Source organism: Arachis ipaensis, chromosome B06 (assembly GCF_000816755.2).
Source record: "Arachis ipaensis cultivar K30076 chromosome B06, Araip1.1, whole genome shotgun sequence".
NCBI classification, from domain to species: Eukaryota; Viridiplantae; Streptophyta; class Magnoliopsida; order Fabales; family Fabaceae; genus Arachis; species Arachis ipaensis.
Window position 1 is genome coordinate 132,123,079 of NC_029790.2, and position 19,922 is coordinate 132,143,000.

Below are 19,922 nucleotides of genomic sequence, written 5' to 3' on the forward strand. Positions count from 1 at the left end.
GCTAAATTTTTTAAATATTTTTTTTTTGAAAAAAAAAGTTTAAAATATAAGAATTTTTATTAATAACAACTTTTAAATAAGTTATTTTGTATTTGGAAAGTTATTATAGAAGTCCTTGTTTTAAAGCTGTGCATTAAATAGGAGTGATAAAATAGCTTTTGAAAATAGGAGAAGTCACATTTTTTAATTTCTTCAAAAGCTCTTAAATAACTTTTCGAAAAATTAAAACTTTTTCACTATGAGAAATTTTCGTGGATCTGATCCATGCCATTTTCTGATGAGCAGGATCCTCTTAAAGAGGCAAGCTCAGAGCATACTTTTATGGCACTGGATTGAGGAAGAAGGAAATAACACTAGCTAAGCTTTCAGAGAGAGAAAGAGAATTCAGAACATTTTGAGAGATAGGAAAAGTGGATATATTACAATGTTTCTTGAGATCTGATTACAACTGGGGTGAGCACCTCCTTATATAGAGGTCTCTAGATAGACGTGAAATTTAAACAAACCTATCATACATTGCCAACTGGAGGATAAGGATAAGCCTTATCTTTTTTGGCGTTTTCTAAGCATGTGACTAAGGTCACTTTATTTCAGCACACTCATAATTATACATAGTAGGAACAACAGTGTCCTAATAAAGAGACGGTTTGAAATAGTCTTCTAGAAGGGTCCCATCACCATCTGAGAAGGATGAGTCAGAAGCTAAATTGACAGCTCTGAAATCTGTATCCGGGTCTTGTAGGTAGAGAAACGGATCTTCAGTGTATCCTTCATTTGGATCTTGGGCATCTTGCAGGTATGGGTCATATGGGTCTGATTTTGGGCCTTCAGCATCATCGGGTATTCCTGCATCAATTCTAGTTGGGCTTGGTGGTAAGGCATACACTCTTCCACCTGGATCTTCAGAATTCAGATCTTCTTCAGAATTTCTGCTTGGAACCTGTGTGGACGTACTGGGCTGGTCTCTTGGAGTATAAAAGGAGTATTGTCCAAATTGGTTGATTATCCCTGAAGTTATAAATCTGGACTGAAACTCTTGGAGAGTTATCGGTGGAACATCTGATTGAAATGGGAGTCCTTCAACTACATCTTTTTCTCCATATAGTCCAGGCTGCCAAAGTTGAGAAAGGTATTTGGCCAAGGCATTTAGGACTGTCTTTTCATCTGTGGGCCATATGGTAGAATATCCAACAATATCGACCCTGTTCATGGTATGTGCATTCACAGTATGTGCTTTACATCTAGTAAAATAATCTCTCTGTAGGGTGACAAAAAAACAGAATTTCCGCTTTGTCTTGGAGGGTTTATCCCATAATTGGTGCTGCTCAATCATGTTATATAACATTCCCCTCCATGCCCCAAGTGGTGCATACATAGCAAATAACCTGACTAGATGAGACTGGGCTTCAGTGCGGTTACACATAATGTGATATACAGGGAAGAGTGGTATTATGATATAGGGAAGACAGAGCCCAGATATACCACATCATTTCCTCTGGTATAGGTCCTTGGATTATTGGTATAGTGCAAAAAGGGGTATCCACGTCAAAGTACTTCGGATTTGGATGTATTTGGGTTATGGTAAGGAGCTGGTGTAGCCAGTAGAACAAAGTTTGCCTGGCTAGACAGACTATTTGAAATACTGTCTGGGGTCTTGCTTTGAAGGGAAAAGGACCAATTTTTTTTTGTATGGGTTATTGTGAAGTGGACAATCAGGAAATGGAATGGTGTATGAAGGGTTGTAGGTGCTCATGGTGCAAATGTAATGGATTGGTTTGGGGAGTGATTCTACTGGTTTGGGGGGTGGTTCTTTGGTTGGCCTGGATAGGAAATCTGCAAGTGTGTTTTGGTGTCCTTTAATGTGTCTTACCTCGAATTTATAGCGAGAGAACCAGTCCTTCCATCTTAGCAATTGAGAGTCTGGCAGGATTTTTTTCTTGATTTCCAACATTGATGGGAAAGAGGTGTTATCCATTTCCACAGTGAAATGATAAGAACTGAGGTGGAAATTGAATTTTTCTATCCCTCTTTTGACAGCAAGAATCTCTTTGTAAGTGGCATGGTAGTGTCTTTCAGATTCTTTGAATTTTCCGCTAGCATGCGCACAGTAGTGTCTCGTCCCATCAATCTCTTCAAGTAGCACAGCTCCCCAGAATTCATCACTAGCATCTGTCTGTAATATTCTTTTTCCTGTGCTGGGAATCTTTAAAGGAGGGGGGTCATGTGCTATCTTCTTCAGGATTTTGATAGCTGTAGTTTGCTCTGGTCCCCATGGTGGGGGGCTTCTTTTTCAAGAGCTTTGACAGCTGGCTGGTGTGTTTAGTCACATCTGGGATAAAGTCTCTGATGTAGTTTACAATTCCCAGAAATTGTTGGACTTATTTGACCGTCATGTTTTCATAAGGAAAATGGATTAATTCTTTGGCGAGATGCTCTCCTGGTTGAAAAAATCCATTTTCAAAGATCATCCCAAGGAATTCAATTTTTGTCCTAGCAATAGAACTCTTTTTTGAAGATAGCATGATTCCTTGATCTTTGATGATTTGAGTAAATTGGGCCAGGAGTGCTTTGTGGGCTTTACTGTCTTTTGAGAACAGTAAGATATCATCAATGTAGATGAGCGTGGAGTGTAATATGGGCTCAAAGATTTTGGTCATTGCCTTTTGGAAAAGAGATGGGGCTACTTTGAGTCCAAATGACATTACTGTCCATTGGTATTGGGCTTCAGGTATACAGAATGCTGTTTTGTACCTATCCTCAGGATGGAGCCCAATTTGCCAAAATCCAGCTTTTAAGTCAAACTTGCTGAATATCTTTGCTCCACTTAATCTCTGTGTAATAACTGAGATTCTTGGTAGAGGAAATTTATCATCTTGTAAGAAGACATTAAGTGGCTTATAATCAATGACAAGCCTCTTTTTTCCTCTATTTTGCTCGGCTCTTTTTTCAACATAGAATGCTTGACATGCCCAGTTAGAGTTGGTTGGTTCAATGAGTCCTTGAACAAGAAGGGCTGCACATTCAGCTCTTGCCAATTTAAGATCTTCAGGGTTCATCCCTGAATGCGTGGCCTTTGTAGGGTTGATGTCTTCATTCTTTTTGAAGGGGAGTCGAACATAAAATTCTGGATTCTTCCATAAAGGAGCAGGGTGGTTGAATTGATCATGACTATCACAGCAAGCACTGAGGAGTAGCTGTTGGATCTCCTTATATTCTTCTGGAGCTTCTTGGATTTCAAGGATACTTTGTATCCCTGTAAAAGGCAAAAACTGCCCTTTGTAACTCAGACCAGTGGGTTTGATATGCAGCCCATGAGTTCGGAAGAAAGCATCAAACCCGAACAAAACATCTTTATCTGGGAGATAACTTCCCAGTACTCTGAGCCAAGTGGTCTGGCCTGCAAATATCTCCAATCCAATTGGTTTTTTGGAGATGAGATTAATGGTGAAGACCTCACTGTTAGCTGCTGCAAATTTCTTGGAAAAAGGTGCCCACATTTCTTTAGGTAAGACATGTGGTTTCAGGACAGTAGCACAAGATCCGGTGTCCATTAGTGCAACGGCCTTTATTGGCTTATCATAGATAGATGTCTTGACCTTTAAATCGAAATGAGGTCGAGGAGTACCATCAATCTGTTTTACTCCTAAAGATCCAAGGTATCCAAGTTCTTCTTCAGGCATACTAGATCCTTTAGGAATTCTTGTAGTGATGGAAGCAATGGATGATATAGTAAAGATAGACCTTTTTGGTGGGAGGTCTTCTTCTGAACTATTCTCTTCTGAGTCAGAGTCCTGGAAAACATATTCAGTTTCATCATCTTTGTTTCTTTGTTCCTAAAGTACTGACTCTAGATCTTCCTCATCACCAATGGAGGCAGCATCCATTAAAGACTGGAGCATTTTTATTTCCTTTTTTGTCTTGTGAGGACATGACTTAGCAAAGTGTCCTTGTTTTCCACAAATGAAGCATTTGTTCGACTTGGTATGGGGTTTCCTCCTTTTGAAGTAACAATACTTTTGCTTGCTTCTTCTCCTTCTGAATGCTTTCTGATGAAATGTCTTGGCTGGTGATCGCCAATGCGTCTTTTTCTTTGGCTTGCATTCACACATACTTGGCTCTTTACACTTAATTTTCAGATGGGATTTGCTGCATGCTCCTTTGAGTTTGCCTGAGTTTTTGTTAAGTTGTTTGAACATTTGTTGTTGTTCGCACAACTTGTCCAAGGCGGCTAGGGCCAACTGGTATATTTCTCCAATGGTTGTGGTGTCCACTTCTTTGCGAAGAGTCATCATCATTCGCTGTATTTCTGGCTGAAGCTCATCTGGCAAGGATGCTATAAAGACTTGTTTGAGTGGCGGATTATTATTTCCTCCAAGAGGATAATATTTAGCAGCCATCTTCTTGTAGTGTTTCTCCAAGTCCTTTCTGTTGAGTGAACAGCACTTCATCTCAAAATATTCTTGAGAATTTCTTTTTTGGATAATTGCAATGTCTCCTAGAAATTCTTGATGTATTATTCCTAGAAACTGTGAAGAGGTACCATTGATGAGCTGGAGTCTTTCATACTCAGAAAGGTTAGTTGCCCATTCTTGGAGATTGCCAGTCATCCGATTTATGAAATCTGCAAGGACTTGTCTGCTTGTGAGATTTGGGTTGGCCATGTTGGTCTGAATCCAAGCACTAAATTCATTCAACCTTTCTCTGTACCTTGCTGGTGGGATATCATCAAAAGTGAACCATTTGTTGGGAGTTTTAACTTCAATTGGGCTTATATGATCGTGATTAGCTGAAGTTTCTGGTTCATCCCTTTCAGAAGTTATCTCTTCCTCCTCTTCTTCTACAGGGTTGACCATGGCTATTGCTGAAAGATCTACTTCATAATCTCCTTCAGACTCCTCATCTTCTTGTTCACTGGTCTCAGTAGTCTCATCATCTGATTCTTCAGTAATCTCTTCACTGGGTGATTGAGTATCCAGAGTAAGGGTATAAATTGATCGTCCTGGAGCAGGCGACCCTTCTTTGATGCCCTTATCTTTCATAGGGACATTGGAAGATGTTTCGTCTCTAAAAAAATTTCCTGGTTTCCAAGGAGGATGAGGTCTAGATTGGAGGGATGGCTGAGGTTGTTGTGGCCTAGGCAAGGACGAATGATGCCGTCCTTGGGGAGAAATAGATCTTTTAATGTTTGCTTGCCTGGCCAAATGGTAGGTGGATTTGAAGATGGAGTCATAATCTGGGGTTTCTGGTGGTGAATATGTGGAAGGAAATAAGATAGGTGAATATGAGGGATATGGTTTGGCATACATGGATAATGGGTCTATGGACAACGTTTGGGGTACAGTTGTTTTTCTTTTGTCCATCTCAATTTGTCGAAGTTGAGCCTTGACTTGATTCAATTCTCTGTTCTTTTTTTGGAATTCTGGGCCAAAGTAGTGATTGTCAATGTAGGCTTTGAGTTCTTGATCAAGTTGAAAAGCTTGTGCAGAGAGTCGATCTCTGAGTTCAGCCACTTGTTCTGCCACAGAACTTAATTATACTGAGAGACCCTCAGTCTTTTCTACAAGGGTATCAAGAGTGTGATCTATCCGGAGCAGTACTTTATTTTGGCTGACTGCATTATCTGTATGCCAATTGAGCACTTCCTCTTGAGGAGTTGTTGCTTGGTGTCCATGTGGAGTGATTCCTTGAGGTATCACATAAGGTCTCCTAGTGATTTTCTTTTCATCAGTTTGGGTCACTAAAGATGGAAATTCTTCCTCATAAGATCTGAGAGTGGCGATACACGGGATCGTATCAACTGGCTGATGAGGATAATTCACTGAGCTTTTTCGAGACACTTTTGTCTTTTTTAGCATTGGTTTCTTTCTGAGCATTGGAGCTGATTCAGCATCATTAGGAGGCTCAGGTCTTTTAAAAGAGCATGGGGCTTGTAACAACTTCTTCTTCTTTTTCTTGTTCCTCTGTCTTCTAGCATAATCTTCATCATCAGTGTCACTCCATTGATCAGCACAGTCGCAGTCAGAATCGCACATAGAGGGATCAACATCCCAAATGAAGTGGCCATTTATGTGGGAGACGTAAACAGATTTTCCGTTCTCATAGAAGTGCACTGGTGGATCATTTTGATCATGAGTTGTTTGTACCTGAACAGGAGAGATCATATTGATCCTTCTGAAGGATGATCTTCGCAGTGAAATTTGTTTGGTCATTCCAGGTTTCTGGAAAACAGTCGTCACCGTACCATCACTATTATGAGTAATAGTTGGAGGTGCTGTAGTATGAACATCAACCTGTTCTTTTGGGAAGGCTTTCTCATAATCAGTAATCCATTCCAATGGAATAATAGAAGAAAGTTCTTCAGTAGTGATCATCCTTGGAATGTTTACGATTGCAGGTCCTCCAGCACTGTCTGTAAACATGAATAATGCCTCTCCAGTGGTGTTTGGGAGATTAAGATCAAGAGCATGATCTTGGATTCTGTAGAGAACTTGGTGATGTAAGGTGGCCTGTTCAGCATTAGAGTCTTGAATTACTCCTACCAATTGTATTTGGATTTTCAGCCTTTGACTTATCGTAGGATCTGATAATCTCATAGTGAAATTAGGAGCTATAGTAAGAATGACACTTCCATTTGAGAGTGTTGTTACTAATGCTCCGATCAAGGCATATTGATATTCTTTGAAAGTAGTATCTAAAAGAGCAACTTTGGCTGTTACCGGAAGAGATCTCCTTCCATGAAGGGTAAGAATGAGCCTGACAGCCCCTAGATGCATATGAGTGTAGCCTTGGTTTTGGTAGTTTTGGATGAGTTCTTGTGGGATTTCTAAGGTTATGTATTGTTCAGCAGTAGTGGCTTTTAAACCACACTATTAGAGATTAGAGGACTGGATGACTTCTTTGGGAGGAGGAGAAGGGTTTCTATGGATGAGATGGCGAATAGAAGTGAGGGTTGATTTTTTTTGTCTGTGGTAGAAAGAGTAAGGACTTATGAGAGGGTATTCAGTGGCCGGGGTTCGAGAGTCTTCTGGAACATGAGTGAATTCTACCAACTGATCAATCTTATTTCCAAGAGTTTTCTTTAAACTGGAGGGTAATCGGTCTATGCTTAGAGAGGTAGAGTGATGTATAGGTTGTGAAGAACTTAATGAGTCTGTGAGATTCATGATTATGTTTAATGATTCTCTCTTACTTGCTTTTACTAGTAATACCTTCTTCTTCCTCTTATTAACCTGAGGCTCTGATACCACATGGGTGAGCACCTCCTTATATATAGGTCTCTAGATAGACGTGAAATCTAAACAAACCTATCACATTTTATTGTTGCTGCTCTGAAGCAAAAATATTTTCAAGTTTCAATAATCTATATGGGGAATATACTTTTGATTTTTTTTTTGTTTTGGATTGTCCATTTTCAAATTTAGTGATACTCCTCAAAGATAATGAGAGGAGCTACATTATTCTATGCTATTTATATTTACTTTGTTCTTCTCTTGGACTTTCAATCCTATTTCAATACTGACAAAAACAAATCTACATGGAGAATATATTTTTGTTGTTACGAGTTAGACGGTGAAAATGATAAATGAATTGCATTGTCTCACAAAAAATAAGATCAGAAACTAAAATAATATTTTTTATATAGTTATATTGTCTTTTTGTAAAAATAGAAAGAAATCTTTATTTGACAAAAATTAAAATACAATAATAAAGGAACAGAAAGTGAAACTAACATATAAAATATAAATACACATTAAAAATAAATTAAATCATACATATATTTATACATAAATATATTAGTGACTAATTTTAGTATACTAGTATTTTTAAAAAAACATTGTATCACATTTTTTTTCTTAATCCATATCTGCATGATTGTGTCTTATTGTGTCTTATGAAATTTTTTTGAATATAATGTATATCTGCTTAAAGTTTTTATAAATGTATTAAGTCTATTAAAAAAAGTTAGAACAAATTTTCAATTGCTTTTCTAGTTTTCTTAAATAAATTAGAACTATCAAAATTAAAACCAAACATAAATAAATATTAAGAACAAAAATATACTTAGTTTCAACCCGATACTCATCCATTTATATGGCTAATTACTAGTTACTCGTTACTTGGAGAGAATGGCGCAAGTTGTAAGTTGAGCAAACTCGATAAAAAAAAAAAATTGCATACTATTTAATTTATTTTATTTTATTGCAAGTTTTATATTTTTAAAGAGTATAATCTATAAATAATTTAGGAATATAATACATTTCTCATTTTTTAAATTAATTTTAAAAATAAATTATATTTATTCAATTCCAATTCTAATTCTAATGTAATACTAGAATTCAATTAATAGATCAAATAAAAATTAATTTGAAACAAAAAGCATTATAACAACTAAAAAAATATTAAAGAGTCAGTAGAACTTATTATTATGAGTCTATTTTGGTCTTTGATATATTTTTTCGAAAGACTACGAGGACCCAATAAAAAAAATACTCAGTTTAGCCCTTGATATTTAACTAATATATCTTTTATTTATGTTTATAAGTAAAAATAATTTACAAATTACTAATATTTCTTAGTTTTATACCGTACATTTAGTCAACATATTTAAAAAAAATAACAAAAAAATATTAAAAAAGCTAAACGATCTTGATTATTACCTTTAAAAGACAACGAGACTCTCAACAAAAAAAAATTGTTAATCTTAGTTGATTCTTAACGTATAAATCAACAGTTTAACATATCATGTAGACATATTTCGTTGATACAAAGAGAAAATATTGACAAAGTGACTAACCAGTCTCATAAGAGTAAAAATCAAGAGCGAAAAAGATATTTTTTTATGAATAAATGGTCAAATTAGTCCCAAAAGATCACCCATTCTTCCAATTAGTTTCTGAAAGATTTTTTTTAATCAAATTCGTCCTTCAAAGATTTTAAATTAGTCATTTTAGTCATTTCGTCACTTTTGTTGCTAATAACGTCAAAGTTTGTTAATGTGACACGTTGATTGATACCACAATACACACCTAGTAGTCCTAATTGGTGGCTAATATGATAAGTTTATGAAATTAGATAAAAAAAATTCAAATTGAGAGATTCCAATACCTCAAGTTCTTCTCTCAATTAGGTTTTGATTTGATCTAATTTTATAAACTTATTATGTTAATAGTCAATTAAGACTCTTACATGTGTATTGTAGTATCACTTAACGTGTCATATTAATAAATTTTGGTACCGTTAACAAAGAAAATGACTAAAAGACTAACGCGGTTAATTTAAAATATTTGAAAGACGAATTTGATTATTAAAAAAATTGTTCGGAGACCAATTTAAAAAACGAGTAATCTTTCGGAGACAAATTTAACTATTTATTCTACTAGCAAACATATTTAATTCGCACATACATCTTATGAATAAAAATATAAGAATAAAGACGTGGATAGTATAAAACTAAAATTAAAACTAAAAATAGGGGTGAGAGTTTTGTAAAATGAATAGAAACATGAGAAACTAAATAATGAATTCACATCAAATATTTCATCTCAACTCAATAATGAATAGTAAAAAGTTATGGAATATAAAATAAAAGTGTGCAAAGCATTATTATATTGTGCATCTACTGGACATGGCCTTAACCACCACATTTTATTGTTGCTGCTCTGAAGCAAAAATATTTTCAAGTTTTAATAATCTATATGGAGAATATACTTTTGATTTTTTTGTTTTGGATTGTCCATTTTCAAATTTAGTGAAACTCCTCAAAGAGAATGAGAGGAGCTACATTATCCTATGCTATTTATATTTACTTTGTTCTTCTCTTGGACTTTCAATCCTATTTCAATACTGACAAAAACAAATCTACATGGAGAATATATTTTTGTTGTTACGAGTTAGACGGTGAAAATGACAAACGAATTGCATTGTCTCACAAAAAATAAGATCAGAAATTAAAATAATATTTTTTTTATATAGTTATATTGTCTTTTTGTAAAAATAGAAAGAAATCTTTATTTGACAAAAATTAAAATACCATGATAATGAAACAGAAAATGAAACTAACATATAAAATATAAATATATATTGAAAATAAATTAAATCATACATATATTTATATATAAATATATTAGTGAGTAATTTTAGTATACTAATATTTTTAAAAAAACATTGTGTCACATTTTTTTTCTTAATCCATATCTGCATGATCTTGTCTTATTGTGTCTTATGAATTTTTTTTAATATAATGTATATCTGCTTAAAGTTTTTATAAATGTATTAAGTCTATTAGAAAAAAGTTAGAACAAATTTTCAATTGCTTTTCTAGTTTTCTTAAATAAATTAGAACTATCAAAATTAAAACCAAACATAAATAAATATTAAGAACAAAAATATACTTAGTTTCAACCCCAACTCATCCATTTATATGGCTAATTACTAGTTAGTAGTTACTCGTTACTTTGAGAGAATGGCGCAAATTACAAGTTGTAATACTAGAATTCAATTAATAGATCAAATAAAAATTAATTTAGATAAAAAAAAGCATTATAACAGCTAAAAAAATATTAAAGAATTAGTAAAATTTATTATTATGAGTCCATTTTGGTTTTTGATAATTTTTTCGAAGAACTAAGAGGACCCAATAAACAAAATACTCATTTTGGCCCTTGATATTTAACTAATATATCTTCTATTTATGTTTATAAGTAAAAACAATTTACAAATTACTAATATTTCTTAGTTTTATACCGTAAATTTAACTAACATATTTAAAAAAAAAAGTAACAAAAAAATATTAAAAAAATTAAACGACCCAGACCATTATCCTTAAAAGACAACGAGACTCTCAACAAAAAAAATTTATCAATCTTAGTTTACTCTTAACGAATAAATTAACAGTTTAATATATCATGTAGACATATTTCGTTGATACAAAGAGAAAATATTGTCAGAGTGACTAATCAGTCTCATAAGAGTAAAAATCAAGAGCGAAAAGGATTTTTTTTATGAATAAATGGTCAAATTAGTTCCTAAAAGATCACTCATTCTTCAAATTAGTCTTCGAAAGATTTTTTTAATCAAATTTGTCCTTCAAAAATTTTAAATTAATCATTTTAGTCATTTCGTCACTTTTGTTGCTAATAACGTCAAAGTTTGTTAATGTGACACGTTAATTGACACCACAATACACACCTAATAGTCCTAATTGATGGCTAATATGATAAGTTTATGAAATTAGATAAAAAAAAAAACTCAAATTGAGAGATTTTAATACCTCAAGTTTTTCTCTCAATTAGGTTTTGTTTTGATCTAATTTTATAAACTTATCACGTTAATAGTCAATTAAGATTCTTACATGTGTATTGTAGTATCACTTAACGTGTCATATTAACAAATTTTGGCGCCGTTAACAAAAAAATGACTAAAGGACTAACGCGATTAATTTAAAATATTTGAAGGACGAATTTGATTAAAAAAATCTTTCAGAGATCAATTTAAAAAACGAATAATCTTTCGGAGACAAATTTGACTATTTATTCTGCTATCAACATATTTAATTCGCACATACATCTTATGAATAAAAATATAAGAATAAAGATGTGGATGGTATAAAACTAAAATTAAAACTAAAAATAGGGGTGAGAGTTTTGTAAAATGAATAGAAACATGAGTAACTAAATCATGAATTCACATGAAATATTTCATCTCAACTCAATAATGAATAGTAAAAAGTTATGGAATATAAAATAAAATAGTGTGCAAAGCATTATTATATTGTGCATCTATAATTTAGGAAGGTGCATGTTTTCATAATAGGGAATGTCAGAGATAATCACTTTGTTGAACAATATGAATAACCACCAATCAAATAAAAATATATTACACCTCTAAATTAATCCTCTAAATTTTAATATTAAAATAAGCATCCGTACACTAAAAAAATGAACATCTAATATATCTATTGTTTACATTATTTAATATTTTTATTGTTTACCTATACTTTTCCTTTAATAATCGGGTCAATAATCCCAATTGGGACAAATATGAGTTAAAGTCAAAGATTCTTTGACCATCATAAGTACCCCAAAATATTAAAAATCGGCGAGAAATTCAATCAAACATAGTCATTACTATTATTTTATTAAATCACAAATCACTGATTCATAGTGTAAAAGCAACCCTCTCTTTATTCTTAATTTGTTGTGTATGGGGCTAGGAGCAACTCATCATGGAGATAATGGGTATGAGAGGTTGGATAATCCATTCCCTCCGAACATGACCTGGCACTTGTACTGTTTTTGACTTCAGAGTCCCAACTGGGAGGGCAAGGTGTTGGAGGCAAGGCAGTGATCCTTCATCTATTCTAATAGTTTTTAATATTGGACCCCCTAGTTCGAGTGATTGTAGTTTTCGGAACCACCCCTTTTGGATGTTTAATTCATCACCCTCGAATGACTGGACATAAAGTCGCATCAATTCTGGCAGGTGGCACCCTACAAAACACAATTGATCTTGTGTGAATTTAAACCTTACCAACTCCAACTTGATTAGATTTTCGAGTCTAAAAACCCAATCTGGCACCTTTTTCTCTGGATAACCTCCAAATAAGTAAAGACGCTCAAGGTGTCGAGGAGGACTAGTTAGTGACTCCAATTCAATGATTTCATTGTCTTTGGCAATTATCAACAATGAGCATAGATTGGTCATGCTCTCTATAGCATTGCACAACCCCATTTCATCCTTTCTAACAACATTTTCGATCTTCAAACTCCTCAATTGCTTTAAATTCTTCAGTTCCTCAACAACATCACTTGCATCAACCCAGGCTAATTTTTGTAGGGCCGTTAAATTTGCAACCCCTCTCTTTAATTTCACATCTTCCCTCCTTTTTGTACGCACATTAAGATAACACAGCTTTGTAAGTGAGTAAATCTCCACCGGAAGATCACTCACATTGGTCTCTTTTAGGTCAAGAGTCTCCAGGTTTCGGAGCTTTCCGATGGATTTGGGGATGGTCTCAATGTTGGTATCTCTTAAATTTAAGTATTTCAAGTGGACAAAGTTTCCAATTGTTTCTGGAAGATGACCAAGTGGTATGTTTTCAAAGTGCAGTGTCACCAAGAGCTTGAAATTAGAGAAAAGTGAGTTCACAAAAGTGCTTATCATTTCCTCCTCATCTATAATATCATAAAGAAGGAAAGAACGCAACAAGCTACATTGGTTTCTATCAGCACTTGTTCTCAGATCAGCAAAGTCAACATTTGTGCCAATTGATAAACGTCTACTCCATTTATCAAAACAAAACGGGTTACCTTTCTTCACTTGGCAGAAGTTGAACTCTTCGCATTTCTTGACAATGAAGTCATGCATCAAATCATGAACTCTACACTTTCTAACTCTGCTGTAAATGTTCACATCAGCTACCTTAACCAAGCTCCTAGCAATGAGCTCAGCTAAGTACTCTTCTCCAACTTCTTGTTGAGTTTGGTGCTCTCTGCACTCCACAAACCCTTCAGCTATCCACAAATTGATGAGCCTTGCCCTCTTGATTGCGTATTGCTCGGGAAATAGGCCAAAGTACAAGAGACATGACTTGAGGTGGTAACTAAGATCCTGATAGCTTTCTGACAGTGCCTGATGGTAACCTTTAAGATGAGAATCGTTTGCAAGCTTTGATTGAAGGCTGTTGTACACCGCCTTCCATTCTGAGACTCTTTCTTTCTTGGTTGACAGAAGAGAAGCTATAGCCACAATTGCAAGTGGCACACCATCACACTTTTTTGTGAACTCTTCAGATAGTTTCATCAACTCTTCTGACGGATTCTTGGAACCAGATTGAAATGCCTTCGAATGGAAGAGTCTCAAGGCATTTTTGAGTTCTAGAGGCTTCAATGGGTAGGTATGAACTTTTGCTGACACTTTGCAAGAATCAGCAACACCCATGTATCTTGTTGTAATCATTATCATTCCATTCTTTTTCGGTAATGCCAATTCCACAACTCCCCATAGATCTGTCTCCCAAACATCATCAAGTACTATTAAGTACTTCTTTCCTTCCAAGTATTCTCTTGTATCTTCAATCAAAGCATGAAGGTTCTTGTCCACATTGCTTTCTTTCATATCATGAAAGCTCCGCAGCAAAGTCTTGAACAACTGCACTCCTTTGAGTGAGCGAGATACATCCACCCACCCATAACAATCAAAAGAGTGCTTTTGTTGTTCTTGCTTGTATACATTTCTCACCAGAGTCGTTTTACCTGTTTCAAATCATACATGACGAAAAGGTACGATTAAATATGTATAAAAGCGTCTAAGATAAAATTAAAGAACCATGATTAAAAAAAATTACTTCTAAAAAAGAATTTAATGGAAATAGATTAACAAAAAAAAAACCATTTCTAATTATATAATGGATACACTAAAAATCAACGACCGAATTAATAATATATATTATAATATAAAATACACATAAAAAATAAATAATATAACATATATATTTATACATAAATACATAATAATTAATTTAAAATGTATATTTTTTAGCACTTTTTAACTCTTTAATGCATGTTATTTTTACTTGAATAGTAAAATAGAAAAACTAATTTAAAGATAATAATATAAATCATCAATAAAATAACAACAATAGTTTGTAATTATCATCTATCAGATACAAATATAACCAAATAATGCATATCTAAAATATTCAAATAAAAAATTAGAGAGTAGGTACTTCCTTAATTGTTTACTATTTATTAATATAAAAATGCTATATTATATGAAAAAAAATATATAAATTTGATAAATTGATTAAAAAATTAATAACATCTAATTTTATACTATTTTACCTTTTTATTAATAAAAACATAATATAAAAATACTATATTAATGAGGCAACAATTTACTTCAATATACAATGAGGATATATTTTTATTTAGTGTTCAAACTTTATTAAGACTTTTCTCTTTTTTATTATTATATAGAGTTTTATGTTTCTGTAGCTGTTTTCTTTTTTTTTTCTATTTTTTTCACATTTTTATTAAAAATATAAATGTCAAAATTTTATAAATTTATCAATAAAAATTAAAAAAAGCTTCACGGATAGAGTGATCGACAAGACCCTAGGACATAAAAAAATATGCTTTGTGTTAACAAATTATTATTTTAAAGATGATTTATTTCAAAAAATGGGTACTATACATTTTAGATCTAGAGCTCTAATACTATATCATGATACCAATCATACCAGAAGCTTATTCCGATAGAAAAAGATAAAACTAATAGTTATATTTCTAATACTCCCTAAGCCTCCCATACTTTCCCTGTTCGAAATTCTAATGGTCCTAAGAATTAATAACCTGCAAACTATTTTTTCTATTATCCTTCACAATAATTAGGGAGTTAATACTTATATTGATTTATAAAGTTACACCTATTTTTATTTAATTTTTAAAATTTTAATTTATTCAGTTTAATCTCCCTAATTTAATATTCTAACGTTAGTCTCTATCATTATTTTTACTAAAAAAATCATTAACAATATATTAAGATGCACTAATGGCTATTTTATATATTAGACCTTCTAATGGCTTGCAATTAAAATTTTTTTACCTCAATAATTTGTTCCCTACGAAAAATTTATAATTTTAATCCTAATTTTACTTAAAAACTTTAAAGAATTTTTATGAAGTAAAAAAAATTGTCACAATTTATAATGGTTAGTCTATCTCAAATATATTATTAATAATTCTATAAAAAATTAAATAGGATGAAAAACTAATACGAGTCATAGGTATCAAATTAAAAAAAAATCAAATTGAATAAATCAATTTAAATTTTAAAGACTAGATTAAGACGCAAGTATAATTTCATAAGAGTGTTACGAGGTCAATAAATTTTATGTTTTGTAACTATCAATTGATTATCAATAGTATTTTTAATGGTATGAGATTATATCTAATAGTGTAAAATTACTAATTTTTTTATAATTAAATATTGGTCAGATTTTACCCTAAACTTTCTCATTTTATAATTAGGATGTAATATTTTTGAATGAGGAATGGTAGAGGCAGCAATTTTTGTGATTTGTAGCCATCAAATAGCCATCAATGATGATTTTAATGGTGTAAGATTGGTGTGAGATTTCATCCGATGATTTACTTTTCTTTGCTGGTTACATGACCAGAATTTAACAAAATTGCTTTTTCTTTTTGAATTGGACAGAGAGAAACATAATATAGAAAGTAGAGAGGGAAGCAGAATACCAAGTCCGCCTTCGCCCACCACAGCGATGACTGTGCGACCAGCAGCGCCTTCTGAGAGCCAGTTGGTGAGCTCTTTCTTGGCATGTTCAATCCCCACAAGCTCTTCTTCTTCAGCAAAATTGGCTTGCAGTCGAAGGTAATGCCGTTGCGGTGATGAACTGCGACCGCCGCTTGATTCTGCAGCAGCATTGGAGTCGCCGTACAATTGTCTTGCTTCCTTGAGTCTGTTTATTGACTCTCTGATTTCGCCAATCTCAGATGCAATCTCATGGCGGGGTACACAACTTTTGAGCAAGTCACAAATTTTGCACAGAACCCCAGCAACGGCGTTTCGCCGTCCACGGCGGGGATTGTGGTGGTCGTCATCATCATTGTTGGCCACCTTGTACAAGTAAAGGTCGATCACATCTTGAATGCGGATGGAAACTTGTCTGATTTGAGCAACCCACTCCTTTCTGCTCTGATCAGAGTTCTGTGCCTCCATCTCCGCCTTTGCATCTACATCCCTGAGATATGCTCGCATCAGCCGTAGATCGTTGCTGATGCTTTCGATTTGGCCACGCACGCCACTCAGCAACTTTGCCTCACTTTTGAGTAATGGGATTAGTTTGTCAACAACAAGGTTTACTGCTATTTCTGCCATTTTAGTATTTGGTTTTCGTTAATAACATGTATTTACATACTCACCTCTATATATAGTAGTAGCAGCAGAGAATATGGATAACTTATCCATCATGCATCAAGAAAGGCACATATCTCTTTGTTAAAAGTAATGGAATCATGTGTGATGAGCAAATTAATTAAGGAACATATTCTAACTTGTTCTACATGTTGCTTGCTCTATGCAACAATTATATATCTTGATTCACCCATTCTTAGCTCAATACTTGTTGCTTGCATTCAAAGTTATGCAGTGATCAACATGACGATCATGGTGAATACTCAGATAAAAATAAATTTTATTGTCGCTACTCTGAAGCAAAAATATTTTCAAGTTTCAATAATCTATATGGGGAGTATATTTTTTATTTTTTTTTGGATTGTCCATTTTCAAATTTAGTGAAACTCTTCAAAGAGAATGAAAGAGGGGCTACATTATCCTATGTTATTTATATTCAGTTTGTTCTTCTCTTGGACTTTCAATCCTATTTTAATACTGACCAAAAAAATCTATATGGAGAATATATTTTTGTCGTTTCGAGTTAGACGGTGAAAATGACAAACGGATTGCATTATCTCACAAAAAATAAGATCAGAAACTAAAATAATTTTAAAAAAATAAAATACCGTGATAATGAAACAGAAAGTGAGACTAACATATTAATTTTAAAATGAATATGTATAATCAAATATCCATCTCGTCTCATTTACCTTGGAATTAGTGTCCGTAGTGTGAATATAAGACTAAATCTCGAAAGTGGTCGCTAAAATTGACGTCTTGCACTAAAATCGTTCTTAAGATTCTAATTGCATCAATTACGTTTTTTAAATTAAAAAAGTTGCAACATATTAATCCCTATGGCCCGTTTTCCGTTAACAACGTGCTAACGTAGCTTCATGACGTGCATTTTTGGTGACACGTGTCACCTCATGATTTGGCCATATGTAACGGTATGATGACGTGTCGGTCAGTGACATATGGCATGCTGATGTAGATGGTTATACCACGTGACACAATGTTATTTTGCCATGTGTCAGATTATGCTATGTGTCACAATGTTATTTGTCCACGTATCATCCACTATATCATCATTACATATGCACCAAATTGATTCCTTACTTTACATCAAATGACTCATTTTAGTCTCTAAAATTGAATGGCGTGCACCAAATTAGTTCCTTCATCAGTTTGTTGTCATTATTTTGTAAATTTAAAATTCCCAATATTTTTTGATACACTAATTTTAATTATATTTTTTATTATACAATTTTTTTATAATATTTTTTTAATTATTAATTTAAACTTGTATCATTAGAACACGTGTTAGCTAAATCTAAAATTTTATTATTGCCTCTTGTGTTTATTTGTATTTGTTTTAATATTGTTCAAGTCATAGTTACAATAAGTGCTTATATTAATTAATAGTGTAATATAGGAAAAGGGCGCCTAGCTAAGTTATAGATAAAATGAATTATTATAAATCTATTTTATTAATTTAGTGAGAAGTCAAATATATGGAGAATTGAACATTCTTAAAACGGATGGGAATAATAAATTTATATTAGTTAACAAATGCCTTATCAAGTATTCTTAAAATATTTATTAAAACAGGAATAGAGGGATGAGGTAGATAGATAAGAATTCGAACATATGAAGAAGGAGAGAGAGTTCGAATTGCTAATTGAGGAGGAGTGTTAGTCCTTAAATAGAATAAGGTGAGGAGGGGAAGAGAATTCGAATTTAAATTAAAATAAAAGGAAAATATTTTTGTTTTTATTTTAAAATGTAGTTAGAATTCAAAAAAAAAAGAGAAGAAATATAATTAAAATTAAAATTTTAAAAATATTTTATAAAAGCACTTATATTTAAATAAATTGTAAAAAAATAAAAATAAAATTAGTGTATTTAAAGATATTAAAAATTTTGAATTTATAAAAAAAAGAGAACAAACTGATGAAGGGACTAATTTGATGTATGACATTCAATTTCAGGGACTAAAATGAATCATTTGATACAAAGTAAGGAACCAATTTGGTGCATATGTAATGATGACATAGTGGATGACTCGTGGACAAATAACATTGTGACACATGACATAATCCGACACGTAGCAAAATAGTATTGTGACACGTGGCATAACCATCTACGTCAGCATGCCACATGTCGCTGACCGACACGTCATCATACCGTTACTCGTGACCAAATCATAAGGTGACATGTATCACCAAAGGTCCACGTCATCAAGCCACATCAGTGCGTCGTTAACAGAAAACGGATCAAGGATTAATATGGTGCAATTTTTTTAATCACAGAGACCTAATTGGTGCAATTGGAATTTTAGGAACGATTTTGGAGCACGACATCAATTTCAGGGACCACTTTGGAGATTTAGTCGTGAATGTAATGATAAAAGTCTACTATAATTATGGTAAAAACATTTGACTACGCTACATCAAAATTAGTAACTAAAATTAACTACTAATATAAAATACATATTAGAATATAAATACACATTAAAAATAAATTAAATTATACATATATTTATATATAAATATATTAATGACTGATTTTAGTAACCAATTTTAATATACAAATAATATTTTTTAAAAATATTGTGTCACATTTTTTTCTTAATCCATATCTGCATGATTTTGTCTTATTGTGTCTTACGAAATTTTTTGAATATAATGCATATCTGCTTAAAATTTTTATCAATGTATTAAGTCTATTAAAAAAAAAAGTTAGAACAAATTTTCAATTTCTTTTCTAGTTTTCTTAAATAAATTAGACCTATCAAAATTAAAACCAAACATAAATAAACATGAACAAAAATATACTTAGTTTCAATCCCAGACTCATTCATTTATATGGCTAAATGCTAATTACTAGTTACTCGTTACTTGGAGAGAATGACACAAGTTGCAAGTTGGGCTAACTCAATAAAAAGAAAAATTGCATACTATTTAATTTGTTTTATTTTATTGCAAGTTTTATTTTCCTAAAGA

At 32.7% G+C, this 19,922-nt stretch overlaps 1 protein-coding gene across 1 annotated transcript; it reads right to left on the bottom strand.

The window, feature by feature from the left end:
- LOC107605446 (disease resistance protein RPM1-like) lies at positions 11,838-17,195 on the bottom strand. The gene is made up of 2 exons (XM_016307327.2): positions 16,257-17,195; positions 11,838-14,252 (listed from the first exon to the last, which is right to left on the bottom strand). Exons 1-2 carry the CDS (start codon positions 16,897-16,899, stop codon positions 12,208-12,210), a joined length of 2,688 nt encoding a protein of 895 aa, XP_016162813.1. The 5' UTR covers positions 16,900-17,195; the 3' UTR covers positions 11,838-12,207.

Excerpts from the sequence above, each read along its gene's own strand:
- LOC107605446 (XM_016307327.2), bottom strand. The coding sequence starts at position 16,899 with ATGGCAGAAATAGCAGTAAACCTTGTTGTTGACAAACTAATCCCATTA. Across the intron at positions 14,253-16,256 it reads GGTGGGCGAAGGCGGACTTG|GTAAAACGACTCTGGTGAGA; the intron begins GTATTCTGCTTC and ends GATTTGAAACAG.